The sequence below is a fragment of the Urocampus carinirostris genome, chromosome 1 (assembly GCF_059441175.1).
Source record: "Urocampus carinirostris isolate Australia breed hairy pipefish chromosome 1, RoL_Ucar_1.0, whole genome shotgun sequence".
Taxonomy (NCBI): Eukaryota; Metazoa; Chordata; class Actinopteri; order Syngnathiformes; family Syngnathidae; genus Urocampus; species Urocampus carinirostris.
Genome location: NC_142349.1, coordinates 1,460,466 through 1,477,872, shown reverse-complemented (window position 1 = coordinate 1,477,872; position 17,407 = coordinate 1,460,466). Strand labels below are relative to the sequence as shown.

Here is a 17,407-nt window from a genome sequence, read left to right as displayed (position 1 = left end):
TATATATATATATATATATATATATATATATATATATATTATATATATATATAAAATTAAAAGCTATGCTGATCAGGGCCTGGTGTCTTTGTTCTTGTCTGTCCTTAGTATTATTTGGTCTGATGATTAGTCGTAACCCGGGCATTTGATTTTAAACCCGGGTGTGATGTCCTCCTGACCAGAGTGCAAATTTAGCAATTTAGCATTTTGATTTATCACTGCTTCCGCATTTCTTTATTGCCACAAAATATGCGTATTCAGGTCACACGTTTTTAATCTGTAAAATCGGGGGGGATATTTTTCTTCACAACACAGAGTGTGTATTGTGTGTATTTAAAAATACAGTGATAGCAAAACTAAGTTTGGTTGTGGATTATTTAAGTGTTGATCACAAAGTAAAATACAGGGATAAAAACTTGTCGGAGTTTGTTTTTCAGCTTCCTCCACATCCAAACTTTTGATTCATTAACCTTCAATTCTCTTGCTGCTGCCTGAGGCGTGTTCAGGAGAGTGAGCGATTGCTATCGCTAGCTATCGCTAGCTTCTGAACGGCCAATGATTATTGAGCGCTCGCGTGCCCGAGTAATCACGGGAGAAAGACCGCTTACTTTGATTTCCAACATGGCGTCGACAGTGCTGAACATGGAGGATCTCACCCTGACGAGTGCTGTTGGCGATGTAATATATCGTCTTACATTGCCTGGTAATGTTTGTGAACAATGCAAGACAGGTATGACCCTTCCACTGCGTTTAGGATAACCTTAACTGTGTCAATATGCGAACTGTCGCTCATATCAGCCAACTCGCTCAAAGCAAGCTGTAGAACGAAATCCATTGTACTGTCGTCGGCCATTTTGGATCAGTAAGGCAATCACAGTGAGCGATTACAAAACGTTCAGCAGTGCGCGGCAAGCGATTAACAAGCGACTACATGTCTGATTACTCTCCTGAACACGCCTCTGGTTTCCATTTTCTTCCGCCTAGAGCAGAACTCAACACATTATTGCAGATGAAAACAATGACAGCATTCAATGGAGGGGAAAGGGAAGTTTTGGGTTTAGTTAATATTTGGGAGCACAACTCTTTTCTACCTGCAGGTAGCACGATAACTTTCATATTGCTAGAAACGCTGTGACGTTAGCATCCATTAGCACTTCCGCTAACAATTCATTCGTGTGACGTCACGCGTCCTATTTAGCGCAAGCAGGACATGGAATTGAGCGTTAGGGTCTGCAGTGTGAGCGTGTCCTCAGCTACACCTGCTGCTTTACATGAGACACAGGCTGCACTGCACGGTAGGGTGCACCACACAATTTGTAAAAATCTAATACTTTTACGTTCCCCTTATGTTCGTGAAAAACGAAACATTTAAGTATATTTAATGTGCCAATAGACAAATTGTCCCTAATATATTTTCAATCACTGGCACTAAAGAGGCAGAGAGATATAAAGCATACGTGTCTGAGTAATATTTTTCTGCTGCGTAGATTGTTCAGATTGGATGTTTGTCACACTGTGTTGCAGATAAAAACAATTTTCTTTTTGTCTGTATTTTTATTCATCCTTTAGTGTAGCACTCGTTTTATTGAATTAGTGCGAACCTGCAGCTTCTTGAGTCTTAACGTGTGTGTGTGTAAGGTACAGCGCAGTTGCAGGCTAGTGATGCATTCAGGGACATTTAGTATATTTACCTAACCTATAAAAAGCAGCACACCCACCTCACATTACTGCCTATTTTCTTTTTGTACACAGCAGTTAACTGTTGTTCGAAATCCACTATAAAATCACGATATTAGGGTGATCTTAGTGTGAACTAAAACAAATATATCTGCTCTGCCATGTGAAAGAAAGATAAACTTTTATTTTCGGTTAATAAAGTACACCACGTTGTTAACTTTTGAGCACTTTATTATAAATTTACGAGCAACTACCTGACCTTTATTTCCTCCAATTTAATTTCAAGGTTGTTCATTTTTCCAAAACAAAATATTGCAATTGTATTTATTTTATGTTTATTTAGTATTTTATTGCTGTATTTGGTATTGGAGTTATCCAAAACAAAATAAAGTTACATTACTCTAATATGATGGTATTTGAATAGAAGAAGAATGAATAGAATATAATTTACCTTTATTGTCATTCTTTGTAACCATGCACACACAACGAAATGTCGATACAGTTAAACTGTAGTGAGCCGCCATTTTTTTAGACCCAACTGCTGTGTTGGGAGTCATTAGGTGACCAAACCCCCCAATTCCAACCCTTAATGTCGACCGCCAAGCAGGGAGGCAATGAGTACCAATGTTGTAAGTCTTAGGTATGACTCGGCCGAGGCTTGAACTATCAATCTCCCAGTCTCAGAGCGGGCACCCTACCATCTAGGCTCCCGAGCTGGATTACGGTACTGATTACATTTTCCAACAGGTAATTAATAACTGTTTCGGATAACATTTTTAAAGTAACCCTCCCAATCCTGTGTTCCCCTTAGAAGAGAATAAAAGAGCTCTGATGAAACAGCATTAAACAAAAGTTAAAAAGACTGTACCATATAAAAATGTTTAAGTCATCACAAAATGTATTCTTTCATGAGAGAGAGAGACACATTTGGCTTTTGGTGTGTTTTGCCATCACACCTACTGTATGATTGTTACGCATCCAATGGTCTTTTTTGATATCTTTATATGTGTCAGCAGTGCCAGGTTTTCCCTATCCAGCAGCCAGTGCAGCAGCAGCATACAGAGGAAGTCATCTACGAGGTCGAGGCCGTACAGTGTACAACACGTTCAGAGCGGCTGCACCACCACCTCACATTCCAGCCTATGGAGGGTAAGAGTTCCAATTTTTTATCTTATTTTAGATAAATCCGGTTGGTTGTTATTTGTAACCCTTTGGTTCAGTGTTTTACTTCCATCCAATTATATCTGCACCGCTTATTCTTGGTAGGGTTGGGGGGGGGGGGGGGCTGGAGCCCATCCAAGTTATCCTCGAGCAGTGGGCAGGTGACACCCTGAACTGGTTGCCAGCCAATCGCAGGGCATTGTTTTACTTGTTACACACAAATGGCAAGCAGTAAATCTAGAGCTCAGAGGCAGCAAAGCAATGTGTACGAGCTTTGCCTCTCGGTGAAACTCTCGTCTACTTCCAAAGAATGCTGGATTAACCAATAGGCATGCTTCAAGAGTTGTTATTTATGGAATCATGAAAAATTACTGTCAACTTGGCCTTGGACTGTTCCTGATTGAGTAAAATGTCAGACTGGGATGTCATCCACTATTCTTTTCCAAGTTCAACCATATACCAAGCACCAGCAAATTGCAGTCTTTGTTATTCAAAGCCCTGGCGTGCTGCGTGAGACGGCAGTCGGATGCAATCTTTTTAAAATTCTCTTTGTTTTGGTGTGGTGTTTTTTCCATATAACTGCAAGCCAGTGGAATTTAAGAAAGTTGTCTGGGATTGTAGAAAGTTTTGAGCTGAGAGTTCAAATTATTTATTCATTCTTATGTTCATAAATGTTTCCAATAGGATTCTTTTATTTAAGAAGTAAAATAATTTGTACATTTAATAAATCAAATGCAACACATATAGCAGTTTTTATTCAAATAAGGGGTTCTCAATAATGTAATTTACAGTGCCTAGCAAAAGTTAACTTAAATTAAAATAACATAAATGGGGGCAGTGTGTTTGTGAGGCATACTTAGCACAATATGAAATGTTGAATAAATGTGTCACGGTTGCCATGGCACCCAATTGGCCCCCGCCCGTGGGCACCAGCTGAAGCTTGTTGACAGATTGGCTCCCTGTCAATATTTAAACGCTGTCCTGTCAGTAGCCTTTTGTCGGTGCGTCTGCGAATCTCCGTTTTTCCAGTGTTTTGGCCCTTGTTTTTCTCCCGCCACGATCTGTTTGATTTTGACTCTTTTTCGTTCCCGACACCGTCATCACTTCCGCGGCTGAGCAACCTATTCTCCGCGACCAACGATCTCCGGACGGAGTGTGCGCTCCTATCTTTTTTCCCCAATAAAACTGTGAGTAACGTTACCCGAGTGGGTCCTGTTTCCTGTCTTGGCTCTGACAGTACGCACAGACCACAAAATGGACCCAGCGAATGCTCACACATGCGCGGATTGGGGAGAGCTGGAAACTCCCTATGCTCTGCAGCAGTTACACCGGACAGAGGGCGAGGTCTGGCGATTGTCCAGTGACATCACCGCTGTTCCAGCGAAATCGACAGAACATGCGGTGCCAGCAGGAGCAATTAGCTCACCTGTCCCGTCAGCTGTCGGCAACCGCCCCGCCTCCCGGGGGCTCTCCTCCTGCCGTGCTGTCGTGTTTCCCGCCCATTTGGCCCACGGACTCGCCTGCCATGGGAATTGCTGTGCCTCGAATGGGGTTTCTGGTAAAAGTTGGCGCCGATCTGTCCGAGGTTCCCGTCGGCCTCCCCGCCACGCACGTCTGCCTCTCTGCCACGCCCGGCAGCCGGCCTACCACACCCGTCAGCTTGCCTGACTCGTCCGTTCGCCCGTCGAGCCGTCTGACCCGACGCCAGTCGATCCACTTGACCCGACGCCCGTCGGTCCGCCTGACCCGCCGCCCGTCGATCCGCCTGACCCGACGCCCGTTTACCAGCCCAGCCTCTCCCTGTCTCTGATTTTGCCACGCCTTCGAAAGCTGAAGTGGGGCCATCCTCCTCGACGGCATCAGCCCGTTCTGGAGAGCAATGTATTTTTTTTTTTTTTTTGGGACTTCTGGCACAGTTGCCATAGGGCCCAATTGGCCCAGCCCGTGGGCACCAGCTGAAGCTCGTTGACAGATTGGCTCCCTGTCAATATTTAAACGCTGTCCTGTCAGTAGCCTTTTGTCAGTGCGTCTGCGAATCTCCGTTTTTTTCCTGTGTTTTGGCTCTTGTTTTTCTCCCGCCACAATCTGTTATATTTTGCCTTTTTTTCTCTCCTGACACTGTCATCGCTCGCCAATGGAAGTCCCACTCCCGCGGCTGAGCAACCTACTCCCCTCGACCAACGATCTCCTGATGGAGTGTGCACTCCTATCTTTTTTCCCCAATAAAACTGTAACGTTACGCGCGTGGGTCCTGTTTCCCGTCCTGGCTTGACAAAATGAAGTTTATTTTCATGATTGTGTCTCATGTGTTGATGATTTTTAGACAATATTTTGAGTTTTTTATAGGTAGGTTTGAAGCATAAAATATGGCAAAATGTCAACAAATTCTTGTAGGACCAATACTTTTGCAAGGCTCTGTGAAGAGGTCTACTCCATCATAATACATTCCAGGCAAATCCCGTAAAGTATCATAGTGACTGATTCTCAGTACGCTCCTCAGAAAATATAAGATATAGTCAAGTTAGGTCACATTTATTTGTATAGCCCATAATCACAAAAAGTCTCAATGAACTGCACAAGACACAGTTACGACATTCCCTGATCTGAAACCAGGATGCGAGGACAAACTCAAAAATCTCGGCATAAGGAAAATAAAAAACCTTGAGAAGGGCCCGCACAAGAGGTAAACCCTCTTCCAGGATGATCAGGCCACAAAGGATGTTGCTTTGACGACAATACACAATACATAGTCGACATCAACAAAACATAGGTACTAACTAAAATTGTTCAAGAAATCCAAGTTATCAATATTAAACCAAATATTTATGTCAGTTTGGAATTCTTTTGCCTGTTTTATCTTTCAATTTTAATGACTTTTACGTAATACTTTTCCAACGTGAAGGTCATAAAGTCCAAGAACAGTTTGCAATATGGTTAATAAAGGTACATTGAAATGTACTTGTAACCCTTCCAACAGCAAGACTGTCTTTGGAATCTAAATAGTCTAATGCCGGGGTTATTTAAGTTCAGGTTTGATGAGGACATTGCTTGCACCTGGAAGACCTGTTGAGTCCACCACAAATAAAGACACACCAACTAATGTGTTTGAGTATTTGAAATGTGTGAATGCATTGAAAAAGATCTTCATTAATTGGTAAATACAACATAATATCCTTGAGAAATGTCCCTGACAAAAAGGAAGGAAATGAAGATCATATTTTATTCAGTACTGTACCTTGTGTATCTGGTGGGTAGAGTAGCCAAAAATGTTACTCAAGTAAAATTACTGTAACTTCAGATTAATATGACTCAAGTAGAAGTAAAAAGTAGTCAACCTAATATGTACTTGCGTATAAGTTAAAAAAAAAAGTACTGAGTAACTGTAGCAACATCTTTTTTTTTTTTCAAACAACCATTCAATCAGATCATCTAAGTTCATCCAATCAACAATAAATTACAATATATACAACATACAGTTCACGGTTAAACCAGCTATTGCCTCTGCTAAAATGGCCTATTTCTCTAAGGTAATTGCTGCACATAAGAATAACCCCCCTTAACCACAAGGGCATGTAACAATACTGATACTAGATCCTAAATCGCTTGCGAAAAGGAATTTGATTCTGAAATTTTGAGTACCACATTTTTCAAAACGCGTTGCATCACTTTTGGCTTGCATATGTGCGTTAAAATACAAACTTTGCGGCGATGACGTTACGTCCTTTTGATTTTGTGACATATTCAAGGTTTTTTTTCTTATTTTTATTTTATATCTGTAGTCATCTTATTTATGCATTTAACTGAATAAATAACTATATTAATCAATGTATAAAATTAAGGCTTCAAAAAAAAAAAAAAAAAAAAAGATTAAAAATGAGTGAGGGATGCCGTCAAGCTGAAGAAAGATTCTTATCGGGCCTTCCTGGCCTGTGGGACTCTGGAAGCAGCTGGCAGCTATCGGCTGGCCAAGCGGAATGCGGCTTCGGCGGTTGCCGAGGCAAAAACTCGGGCATGGGAGGAGTTTGGCGAGGCCATGGAAGCCGACTTCCGAACGGCTTCGAGGAAATTTTGGTCCACCATCCGGCGTCTTACGGGGGGAGCAGTGTGCCATCGACACTGTGTATAGTGCTGATGTGGCGCTGCTGACCTCGACCCGGGACGTTGTGAATCGGTGGGCGGAGTACTTCGAAGACCTCGTCAAACCCACCGACATGTCTTCCTCTGGGGAAGCAGAGCCAGAGGACTCTGAGTTGGGCTCTTGCATCCCTGGGGTTGAAGTCACCGAGGTGGTCAAAAAGCTCCTCGGTGGCAGGGCCCCGGGGGTCGATGAGATCCGCCCAGGGTTCATTAAGGCTCTGGATGTTGTGGGCGTGTCATGGTAGACACGCCTCTGCAACATCGCGTGGACATCGGGGACAGTGCCTCTGGACTGGCGGTGGTTCCCCTCTTTAAGAAGGGGGACCGGAGAGTGTGTTCCAACTACAGGGGAACCACACTTCTCAGCCTCCCTGATGAGGTCTATTTAGGGGCACTGGAGAGGAGGGTCCGCCAGGAGGTCGAATAACGGATTCAGGAGGAACAGTGTGGTTTTCGTCCTGGCCGTGGAACACTGGACTAGCTCTACACACTCTGCAGGGTCTTTGGGGTGCATGGGCGTTTACCTCGACCCGGGACATTTTGTGTTTTGTAGACTTGGAGAAGGCATTCGACCGTGTTCCTCGGGAGGCCCTGTGGGTGGTGCTTCGGGATTATGGGGTACCGCACAGTCTTGTCCGGGCTGTACGGTCCCTGTATGCCCAGTGCCAGAGTCTGGTCCGCATTGCTGGCAGTAAGTCGGATTCATTCCCGGTGAGGGATTGACTCCGCCAGGGCTGCCCTTTGTTTCTGATTCTGTTTATAACTTTTATGGAACGAATTTCTGGGCGCAGCCTTGGTGGGGAAGGAGTCCGGTTTGGGGGCCTCATCATTGCGTCACTGCTTTATGCAGATGACGTGGTGCCGTTGGCTTCCTCAGGCCGTGATCTTCAGCTCTCGCTGGAGCAATTTGCAGCCGAGTGTTAAGTGGCCGGGATGAGGATCAGCACCTCCAAGTCCAAGACCATGGTACTCAGTCGGAAAAGGGTGGCATGCTCCCTCCGGGTTGGGGATGAGATGTTGCCCCAAGTGGAGGAGTTCAAGTATCTTGGGGTCTTGTTCACGAGTGAGGGTAGCTGGGGATAGGGACGTCTGGGCTTCCCTTTTAAGGCTGCTGCCCCTATGATCCGACCCCGGATAAGCGGAAGATAATGGATGGATGGATGGATTTAAAATGAATTCCATACAAGTTCCCGAAATTACATAAATACCGTGTTTTCCGCACTATAAGGCGCACCGGGTTATAGGGCGCACCCCCAAAAAATAGTTTTTGGTCCTATTTTAGACATACATAAGACTTATTATAAGGCGCTACAATGGGAACGTCGACAAAACAGTCAGATAGTTCAGTCAAACTTATTACCCTTTAACATTCCGAAAGCTTGCAAAGACGCAAATACGTGTCGAGAACACGTGCGGATGCGGTGTCCGTACGCTGTCACTCAAATGCATTGTTCCATCATTCGGAAGGATAAAGTCTTGGGATTCAAGAAATGCCAACCATTCCTTAGTTTCTATTTTCTTTTTCGCTCGCAACTTTACTGTGCATATGACAATAAACACTTGGAATTGAGTTTAATTTAAAAATAGACACTCCATTCGATCTATTATCTGCACCACTTATAACAGAAACAACGAGTTCAGTCTGAAACAAGATACAGGGACAATATAAAACCCGGAGTAGCTCACCGAAGTCGTTGTGTTCATAATAATGTGCAGCCAATGTCCTCTTATATTCGTGAGTGTAGTAAATCCAGGAGAATAAAATATTTACAAATACAGAATAGAAAAAAATGCTTTCTGTATGCCGTCAGCCACGTGCTATACACATTTATCTTTTTCGGCCAATTGCAGGCTTTGTTTTGCCGTTTAAGCCAATGCCAGCCTGTAAATGATAAAAAGGATCCGCCCCTTGACCTCCGAATAACTTTAGCCAATAGTGATCGATTCAACTGATGATTGACACATCTTTTTCGGCCAATTGCAGGCTTTGTTTTGCCGTTTAAGCCAATGCCAGCCTGTAAATGATAAAAAGGATCCGCCCCTTGACCTCCGAATAACTTTAGCCAATAGTGATCGATTCAAATGATGATTGACACAGTGGTTAGCCAATGAAACGCAGGTAAATAAGTCCCAGCATACACCGCGTACTACTTGGCGTTCGGGGGAAAATCTAGTCGGCGGCTGCAAGTTAGTTGGAAAACTTTGCGACTTAATGTTGATCCATAAATAAGGCGCACTGTATTATAAGGCGCATGGTCAGCTTTTGAAAAAAATAAAGGCTTTTAGGTGCGCCTTATAGTGCAGAAATTACGGTAATTCAATAAAAGGACTATATCAAAAATACATAAATAAATAAATACGGATATGGAAAGATGAAATGAAAACATACTTCACAAGCGACTGTCCAGGAATACAGTTTTTTTTTTTTATAAATACACAAATACAAATGTTACTAACCCTGCTCTAAAGTGCCACCTGGTGGCTGTTTGGGTCACTGGTCAAATCTAAACAAAAGAAACAAAATAAATAAAAAATGCACCTTGGTAGAGACGGACAGACATGTACTTACGTGGAGGGGATCTAGGTAACAGCTTTAATAGCGGAGTTAAGTTTTCTCTTCACAAATCAATCAAGATAAAGTAAAAAGTAGCGTAATTAAAAAATACTGGTAGAAGTACAAAACGTCCCAAAACTTTCTTAAGTAAATATAACCCGTGACTACCCACTTCTGCTAAGTAGACTACAAACCTTGCAAAAGGACCCAAAACTGGTAGATCATTGTGACTTGGTTATTATATAACACACCTATCGGTCGGTTTAAGGTTAGAGGTGACAGCTTTCATGGGTATTTTGAGAATAAAGTAACTCCCGCTCCTACTACATAACCACTTCTACACAATAGTGTTAAGTCAATTCATATTAAACTGTCAAAAGTGACACAGAAAACCCAGAACTTATGTTGCTCTATTTTTTAACATAAAGCTCAAATAAACACTATATATTTCTGCAGAACACTTAATGAACCTGCATCTGTTTTTAGCCTTGTATTAAATATTAAACTCAGTAAATTATTTTTTAAAGAAACACTGTTGCAGTAAGGGCAACCCAGTAGCACTGGAACCGCTTCGCTCATTAAAGATCAAGAATATATGTATTGGCACACTGCTTGCTCAATAGCACCTACTTTTATCGATACCCCTCCATCAAGTATCAATACTTATAACTAATAAAACGGCAGCAATTACGATGTTATCAAATTAATAAATGTACCCAGCCTTAATGGTTTCCACAGTTGCATTTCATTAAACTCTGGCCAGCTTAGACAGAAAACGTTTGTGCTTGCTGTATTCTCAGGTTTCAACTTTGGCCCTATTTTTTTCTGTTTGTCTTCTTTTGGATTGTGAGCACGGGGATTGGGTGTTAGCAACCTCAGTGCCTACATGTCAACCAGCACTAATATTTTTTTTTATTTATTAAAAATAAATTTGGTCTGTTTCTTTGTGTATGCATCCTCTACAGTGTTGTTTACCAGGATGGATTTTATGGTGCAGATATTTATGTAAGTATTGTTTAGTAGTATGACATTGCATGCAACAGACATCTCCAAACTCACACGGTATTTGCTATTTAACAAAGGTGAAGAATGTAAGACTTTAACTTGACCTTTGAGTTTCTGTGAGCACAATAAACCCACATTGTGCACTGGAAGTGTTGTATTGTTGACTTTAAAGCAGGGGTCTCAAACTCACAGGCCATTTGTGACCCTCAAGGTAACAGTTTAAGGCCCCCGGCATAATATGAACGGTTAATGTTAGAGCGGCCCAAGTTTGAAATGGATGCTTCATCTGTGCTTACTATTTAGGCAGCACTCAAAATGTACTCATTAATGCAATATTTTTCAACCTTTTTTGAGCCAAAACACATTTCTGACATTGAAAAAGATCCCACGACACACCACCAGTCTGTGCCATTGCATCTCTGGTATAAGTCAATACGAATGAAAGATGTCACGCTAGACTCTACAGGTACACGAATTAGATAATTTCCCACGACACAGTACAATTACTTACTGAAAACACTGCACAAAAGTTTGAGATCAATGTATGCCCATCCTGCAATATGATAGCTACTTCCGGTTAGACCCACACAGTTCGACACATTACAAGTTTAAACAAATTCAATTCAATTCAATTAACCATATCTTATTCAAGTTGAGATGCTGAACGAGAGGCTGCCTGGTTGTGGAACGAGATAGTCAATTCTGTTGAACTGAAGCTCAAACATTGGATGCATTTTGCATGTTATTTTTTGGTAAGTTTCTGCCTTTGAAAACACAATGCGGGCCCACCTCACGCAGATCCCAGTACCAGTAAATTGAGTTTGACACCTCTGCTTTAGAGAGACAGTGTGTATTATTTGAGAACTAGATGTCACTGTTATTACCTGCTTGTTACTTTGTTATTAACGGGATTTTTTGGGGATGTAGGGTTATTTTGACTCATTCAACCACTTAAAAAACATTATACTAGAAAATACCAATGACCCAGCACAGGTAATCTATTTTTAGAACACGTCCGCGGCACTTAAGATGTCCACGTAGGAGACCCCTGTTTGAAAGGAACAGTGTTTACTATTTGACCACGAGATGTCACTGCATGGTGTATTCCAACTGAAAACGAGTGCTAAAAGGCACCATACTACAAATAACGGAGGTTCAAAGTGACCAAAACGTACTCTTCTCAATTTTCGTCTAGCATTTTGGAGGTTTTCGGGTACCAATATCAGACGGAAATAATTTTTTTCACCTCCTGCTACTCCTGCTAATTGAGGCACATTTTTGTGACATAAATGTGAATTTCTTGACCTATGAGTATTTGATGAAATGCATGGTAATGTAATAGTTCATGTATTTTCCGTATTAAATGAATTACCACAAAACCACAAAAAGACGCTAAATAATACACACTGTGTCACGAGGTGTCGGACAGACCCGAACCGGACACAGGGGATGTGGTCCAACCCCATTAGGGGGAACGATTATTTAAACAGAAACAAAAAAAACTACCGGCGAGAAGAGGTCTGTGGCCAGGATAGCAGGAGGGGAGATCTTGAAAGGGAGGCTAGCGAGGTAAACCAGAGAGAAGGTCTAGGGGTGAAGAAAAACTTTAAAGTGAAGATTTGGGTATCCCTTTAAGGAATATGGCTTGGGTGGAGGAATGTGGTACAAGGAGGGAACCAGAGGAGGAAAATGGTGTGGTAGGTCTTGGAGTGGCGAAACCTGACCTTGGAAGGTGTGTTTTGGAGTTGAAAAGACTTCTCGGAGAAAAGCCGTTCAGCAAAGAAAGGAGGGAGAATGGGGTATTTATAGCAGAGGTGGCTAATTGTCCAACGTAAAACAGCTGGGGAGGGGAAAAATAAATGGGGATTGAAAAATAGGGTAATGCTGCTATCTTAGGTGAAATGAAGGACTGCTGGCACGCACTCACCATGACACTTTTTTAAAAAAATAGTACCGTATTTTCCGCACTATAAGGCGCACCTAAAAGTCTAAAAAAAATTTCAAAAGCTGACCATGCGCCTTATAACACAGTGCGCCTTATATATGGCTCAATATTAAATTCGCAAGGTCTCGCAACTACGAGAAACAGCCGCCGACTCCATTTTTCGCGCTGTGCATACTGGGAAATATTAAACAACGATTCTCTTTCATACGTGCATTTGTATAAAAAAAATTGCTCCTGTTAAGAGACACGCGTACAACGCCGAGTTTAAACTCAAGGCGATCAGTCACGCAGCACAACACGGCAATAGAGCGGCAGCGAGAGAGTTAAACATAAATGAATCGATGGTACGGAAGTGGAGAAAGGATTAAGATAAGCTCCGCCAAGTAAGGAAAACTCAACAAAGTTTCCGTGGCAATAAGGCAAGATGGCCAGAGTTAGAGGAGACACTTGAACAGTGGGTTGTTCAACAAAGAGCGGCAAGCAGAAGTGTCAGTACGATAACTATACGTATGAAGGCAACAGCGCTGGCACAGGAACTTAATATTAAAGAATTCAGGGGTGGTCCTACTTGGTGCTTTCGTTTTATGAAAAGATGCAATCTATCCATCCGTACTCGAACTACTGTTTCACAGCAACTGCCAGCTGACTTCGTTTGTTAACAAGTTTGACCTTTTTGAATGTTTTGTTGACATTCCCTTTAGCGTGGCAACATCTAGAGGTTGCATAACGTAACTACATTCTCTACTGTAGTCAAGTCAAGTCACATTTATTTACCGTAAATAGCCCTTAATCACAAAAATGTCTCGAAGGACTGCACAGGATTACAATTACAAAATTGCACAATTACCTGATCTTAAACCAGCATGCACTTATAGCGCCTTATAATGGGGTGCGTCTTATGTATGGCAAAAGTTTTAAAATATATCATTCATTGAAGGTGCGCCTTATAACACGGTGCGCCATATAGTGCGGAAAATACGGTAATTAATTTAAGTCTTAAACACCTCCCTTTCCCTTCAAAAGAGGATTATTAACACGATCCAAGCTCCCAAGAAACTTAAAAGGACCTTCTGAATTTAGAATTAAATAAGTGAAACAAAGATACGAACAAAACATGCAGACAGCCAATTCCAAAAGGACAGCTCTCTGAAATGTGTATAAATTGGAATTTCTATCAGTTTTACTCATCATACATAAGTAGTGTGTTACTTTGCAAATTGGTGTGAATGTACAGTGCATCCGGAAAGTATTCACAGCGCTTCACTTTTTGCACATTTTGTTATGTTACAGCCTCATTCCAAATTGAATTAATTTAATCTCTTATCTCAAAATTCTACACAAAATACTCCATTAGGACAATGTGAAAAAGTTTTTTTTTTTTACTTTTTTGGAATTTATTAAAAATGAACCTTCGCCCCAGCCTGAGGTCAAGAGCGCTCCGGAGCAGGTTTTCATCTAGGATATCTCTATATATTGCTGCATTCATTTTTTTCTTCTATCCTGACTAGTCTACCAGTTCCTGTTGCTGAAAAACATCCCCACAGCATGATGCTGCCACCACCATGCTTCACTGTGGGGATGGTATTGGCCTGGTGATGAGCGGTGCCTGGTTTCCTCCAAACATGGCGCCTGGCATTCACACCAAAGAGTTCAATCTTTGTCTCATCAGACCAGAGACATTTGTTTCTCATGGTCTGAGAGTCATTCAGGTGATTTTTGGCAAATTCCAGACAGGCTTCCATGTTCCTTTTACTAAGGAGTGGCTTTTGTCTGGCCACTCTATTATACAGGCCTGATTGGTGGATTGCTGCAGAGATGGTTGTCCTTCTGGAAGGCTCTCCTCTCTCCACAGAGGAACGCTGGAGCTCTGACAGAGTGACCATTGGGTTCTTGGTCACCTCCCTGACTAAGGCCCTTCTTCCCCGATTGCTCAGTTTAGAAGGCCGGCCAGCTCCAGGAAGAGTCCTGGTGGTTCCAAATGTCTTCCATTTACGAATAATGGAGACCACTGTGCTGATTGGGACCTTCAAAGCAGCAGAAATTTTTCTGTATCCTTCCCCAGATTTGTGCCTCAAGACAATCCTGTCTCGCAGGTCTACAGACAGTTCGTTTTACTTCATGCTTGGTGTTTGTGCTCTGACATGCACACTCAACTGTGGAACCTTATATAGACAGGTGTGTGCCTTTCCAAATCATGTCCAATCAACTGAATTTACTGCAGGTGGACTCCAATTAAGCTGTAGAAAGATCTCAAGGATGATCAGTGGAAAAAAGATGCACCTGAGCTCAATTTTGAGCTTAATGGGAAAGGCTGTGAATACTTATGTAAATGTGAGTTCTTGGTTTTCTATTCTTAATAAATTCAAAATAAAGTAAAAAAATAAACTTTTTCACAGTGTCATAATGGAGTATTTTGTGTAGAATTTTGAGATAAGAGATTAAATTAATACAATTTGGAATGAGGCTGTAACATAACAAAATGTGGAAAAAGTGAAGCGCTGTGAATACTTTCCGGATGCACTGTAAACACAACACTGGAGTCGATTTTTCCTTTAAATGATAATTTTTTTAATTTCTAAACACTTGGATAACAGAAGATAAACACAGAAAAATGGATGGTTTACAAACCCTAAATATTTTTATCATTTACTTGGGATTTTTTTTTTTGTCAATATTGCATGGGCGCTAAAATTTATGAGCTATATAAATGATATACTCTGATGAGTTTAAATAATTCTAAACTCCACCCAACCATTATCTGCACTGCTTATCCTCAGTAGGATAATTTAACTGTTGTCTCGAAATGCACTGTACATGCCAAATTTTGCAGTTTACAGTATTCATGAAGAAAGAAGTACAGGGGCTCGGTGAGGAACAGCTTTGCTTGAGTAAAATAGCTATAAAGTAACTGATGGAATAAGTGCTCAGCAAGCATTCAAGTAAATTTCCCCTGTGAGCATTTAAAGTACAAGTATCCAGACCTCAAGTGTTTTACTCAACCTTTACTGTATAATTCAGAAGATGACTTAACATACAGTATCATGGGGGTGCTACCGCTGTAATATGTTTGGACTATAACTCAAGTAAACAATGCCGGGGGAAAATAAATAAATACATGAACTAAATACAGTGGTACCTTTTCATATGAGCTCAATTTATTCCGGAATTGTATTCTTAGCTTGAATTGCTCGTGTAACGAGTGAATTTTCCCAATATGAAATCATTCAAAACTAATTGGCCCGTGGCAGCACGGCAGCTGAGTGGTTAGGACGTCCGCGGATCAAATTCAGCTACCTGTGCGGAATTTGCATGTTCTCGCCGTGCTTGCGTGGGTTTCCTCCGGGCACTCCGGTTTTCTCCCACCTGCATGTCAGGTGAATTGGCTGGTCCAAATTGTTCCTAGGTGGGAATGAGTGAGTGAGTTGTTTGTCCCAGTGTGACCCACTGCTTTTTAGCTGTGGTCTTTGCTTGCACTACACCATTCAGCAACATCTAGTCATCCAATACAGATGCTCTCCTACTTACGATCATTTAACTTAAGTAAAACGGTAGATATGAACATTCTGTTCGGGATGTTGAAAAATATCTGGACATTGCTGTGAGTTAAATTTTGTATTGTGTGCAACTTTTTCCGAGTACAGGACATTACTGTAGTGTCAGAACCAGAACTGATAGTAGACCCAAACGCATAACGTTTCACACACTGTAGTGCTTCTTTCTGTCGCTACCAGCGTGAGGCGCTGTTAGGTCACTCAGCATCAACCCGGAAGTGAAAAAAATAAGAAATCAGTTTCCTCTTCCTAATTCGTGTGTTAACATCTCTCCTTCACTTGCTCATAATCCCACTGCTTCCACCAATGTAGCGTGTCGTTGTGTGTGGATAATGGATTCCTCCTCGTTCATGAAAAAATGCTCAAACACTTACGGTCTCTTTGGAGAGCGACAACCGTTTGCACCCGTTTATTGTAAACACACAGAACTCTCTCCAAAACTAAACTCTTGCGCTCCCTTACACTCTTGCACCAACTCTCGTGGCATTCGCCGCCCTACTGACATTATTCATGCGCACCTCAAATTCTACGCCTCCACTATTTCCAGCGCGCTAAGAACTTTGACATTTTTATTGTTTAATATCTCGTGCATCCATTCAATATGGTTGGTGTTAAATTTAAAGAAGAGGTGAGGTGTTTCTTTTGAAATAAAAGTGGAATAAGAAAGCTTGAAGCTGTTGAGAAAATGGTCGGAACGTTTTTTTTTCGGCCACTTTTTACAATAGAGGAGGACCTCTCGAAGTCAATCCTCAAAAGTAAGTTAAACTCAACTTTATTTTTATAGAGCATATTATTTTATGAAATGTTCATTTTTTAGGGAAAACAACAATACAGGTTACTTATACAAGCCTTAATCATACTTATATAACCCTTAAACATACAAAATATAGCCCTGAAGCAACTTACAAACAAATTCAACTTACCTACGATTGTCCAGATCTCGTTCGTAAGTAGGGCAGTTTCTGTATTACACTGTATCCCTTTAAAGCAGGGGTTTCCAATGTGGTCCCTCGTGCTGCCGGGTGCACCCTAGGGACAGCTGAGATGCCTGTGGATCTGTTCTGATTTTCTAGTAAAATTATTTTTTTAGTGGTTGACTGAGTCTTCTGTATTCCACACTTCTTCCAATAATCAACCTCATAATAACATGGTCGCAACCAAGAAATGACATAATAAATTATTTTATAAATGCATATCAAACTAGATACCCCTAATTAGTAACAAAACATAGCACTCAGCTTGAAAAATAAATGGAGATCCCAGTTTAAAGAGTACCACAGTAATTGTAAAAAAACCTAATTATTTTATAGCTTAATATTTGGTGCAATAAGTTTTTTAATTCAAGGATAAATATTGTTTTTCCCAACACTGACAGGA

General features: G+C 41.5%; 1 protein-coding gene across 18 annotated transcripts in view; it reads left to right on the top strand.

Annotated features, from left to right (window-relative positions):
• The window catches only part of rbfox1 (RNA binding fox-1 homolog 1), a 190,996-nt gene that overhangs the window by 117,364 nt on the left and 56,225 nt on the right, over positions 1 to 17,407 (top strand). For 11 of the 18 annotated variants that reach the window (XR_015850259.1, XR_015850291.1, XM_088333514.1 and 8 more), the window contains 2 exons: positions 2,691 to 2,826; positions 10,495 to 10,534. Coding sequence is in view for 14 of the 18 variants with exons in the window: in XM_088333514.1 (XP_088189640.1) it covers positions 2,691 to 2,826; positions 10,495 to 10,534 (176 nt within the window). In the remaining 4 variants the exon portion in view is untranslated. The remainder of the gene's footprint in view (positions 1 to 2,690; positions 2,827 to 10,494; positions 10,535 to 17,407) is intronic. The other 7 variants (XR_015850324.1, XR_015850308.1, XM_088334257.1 and 4 more) reach the window with 2 other exon arrangements.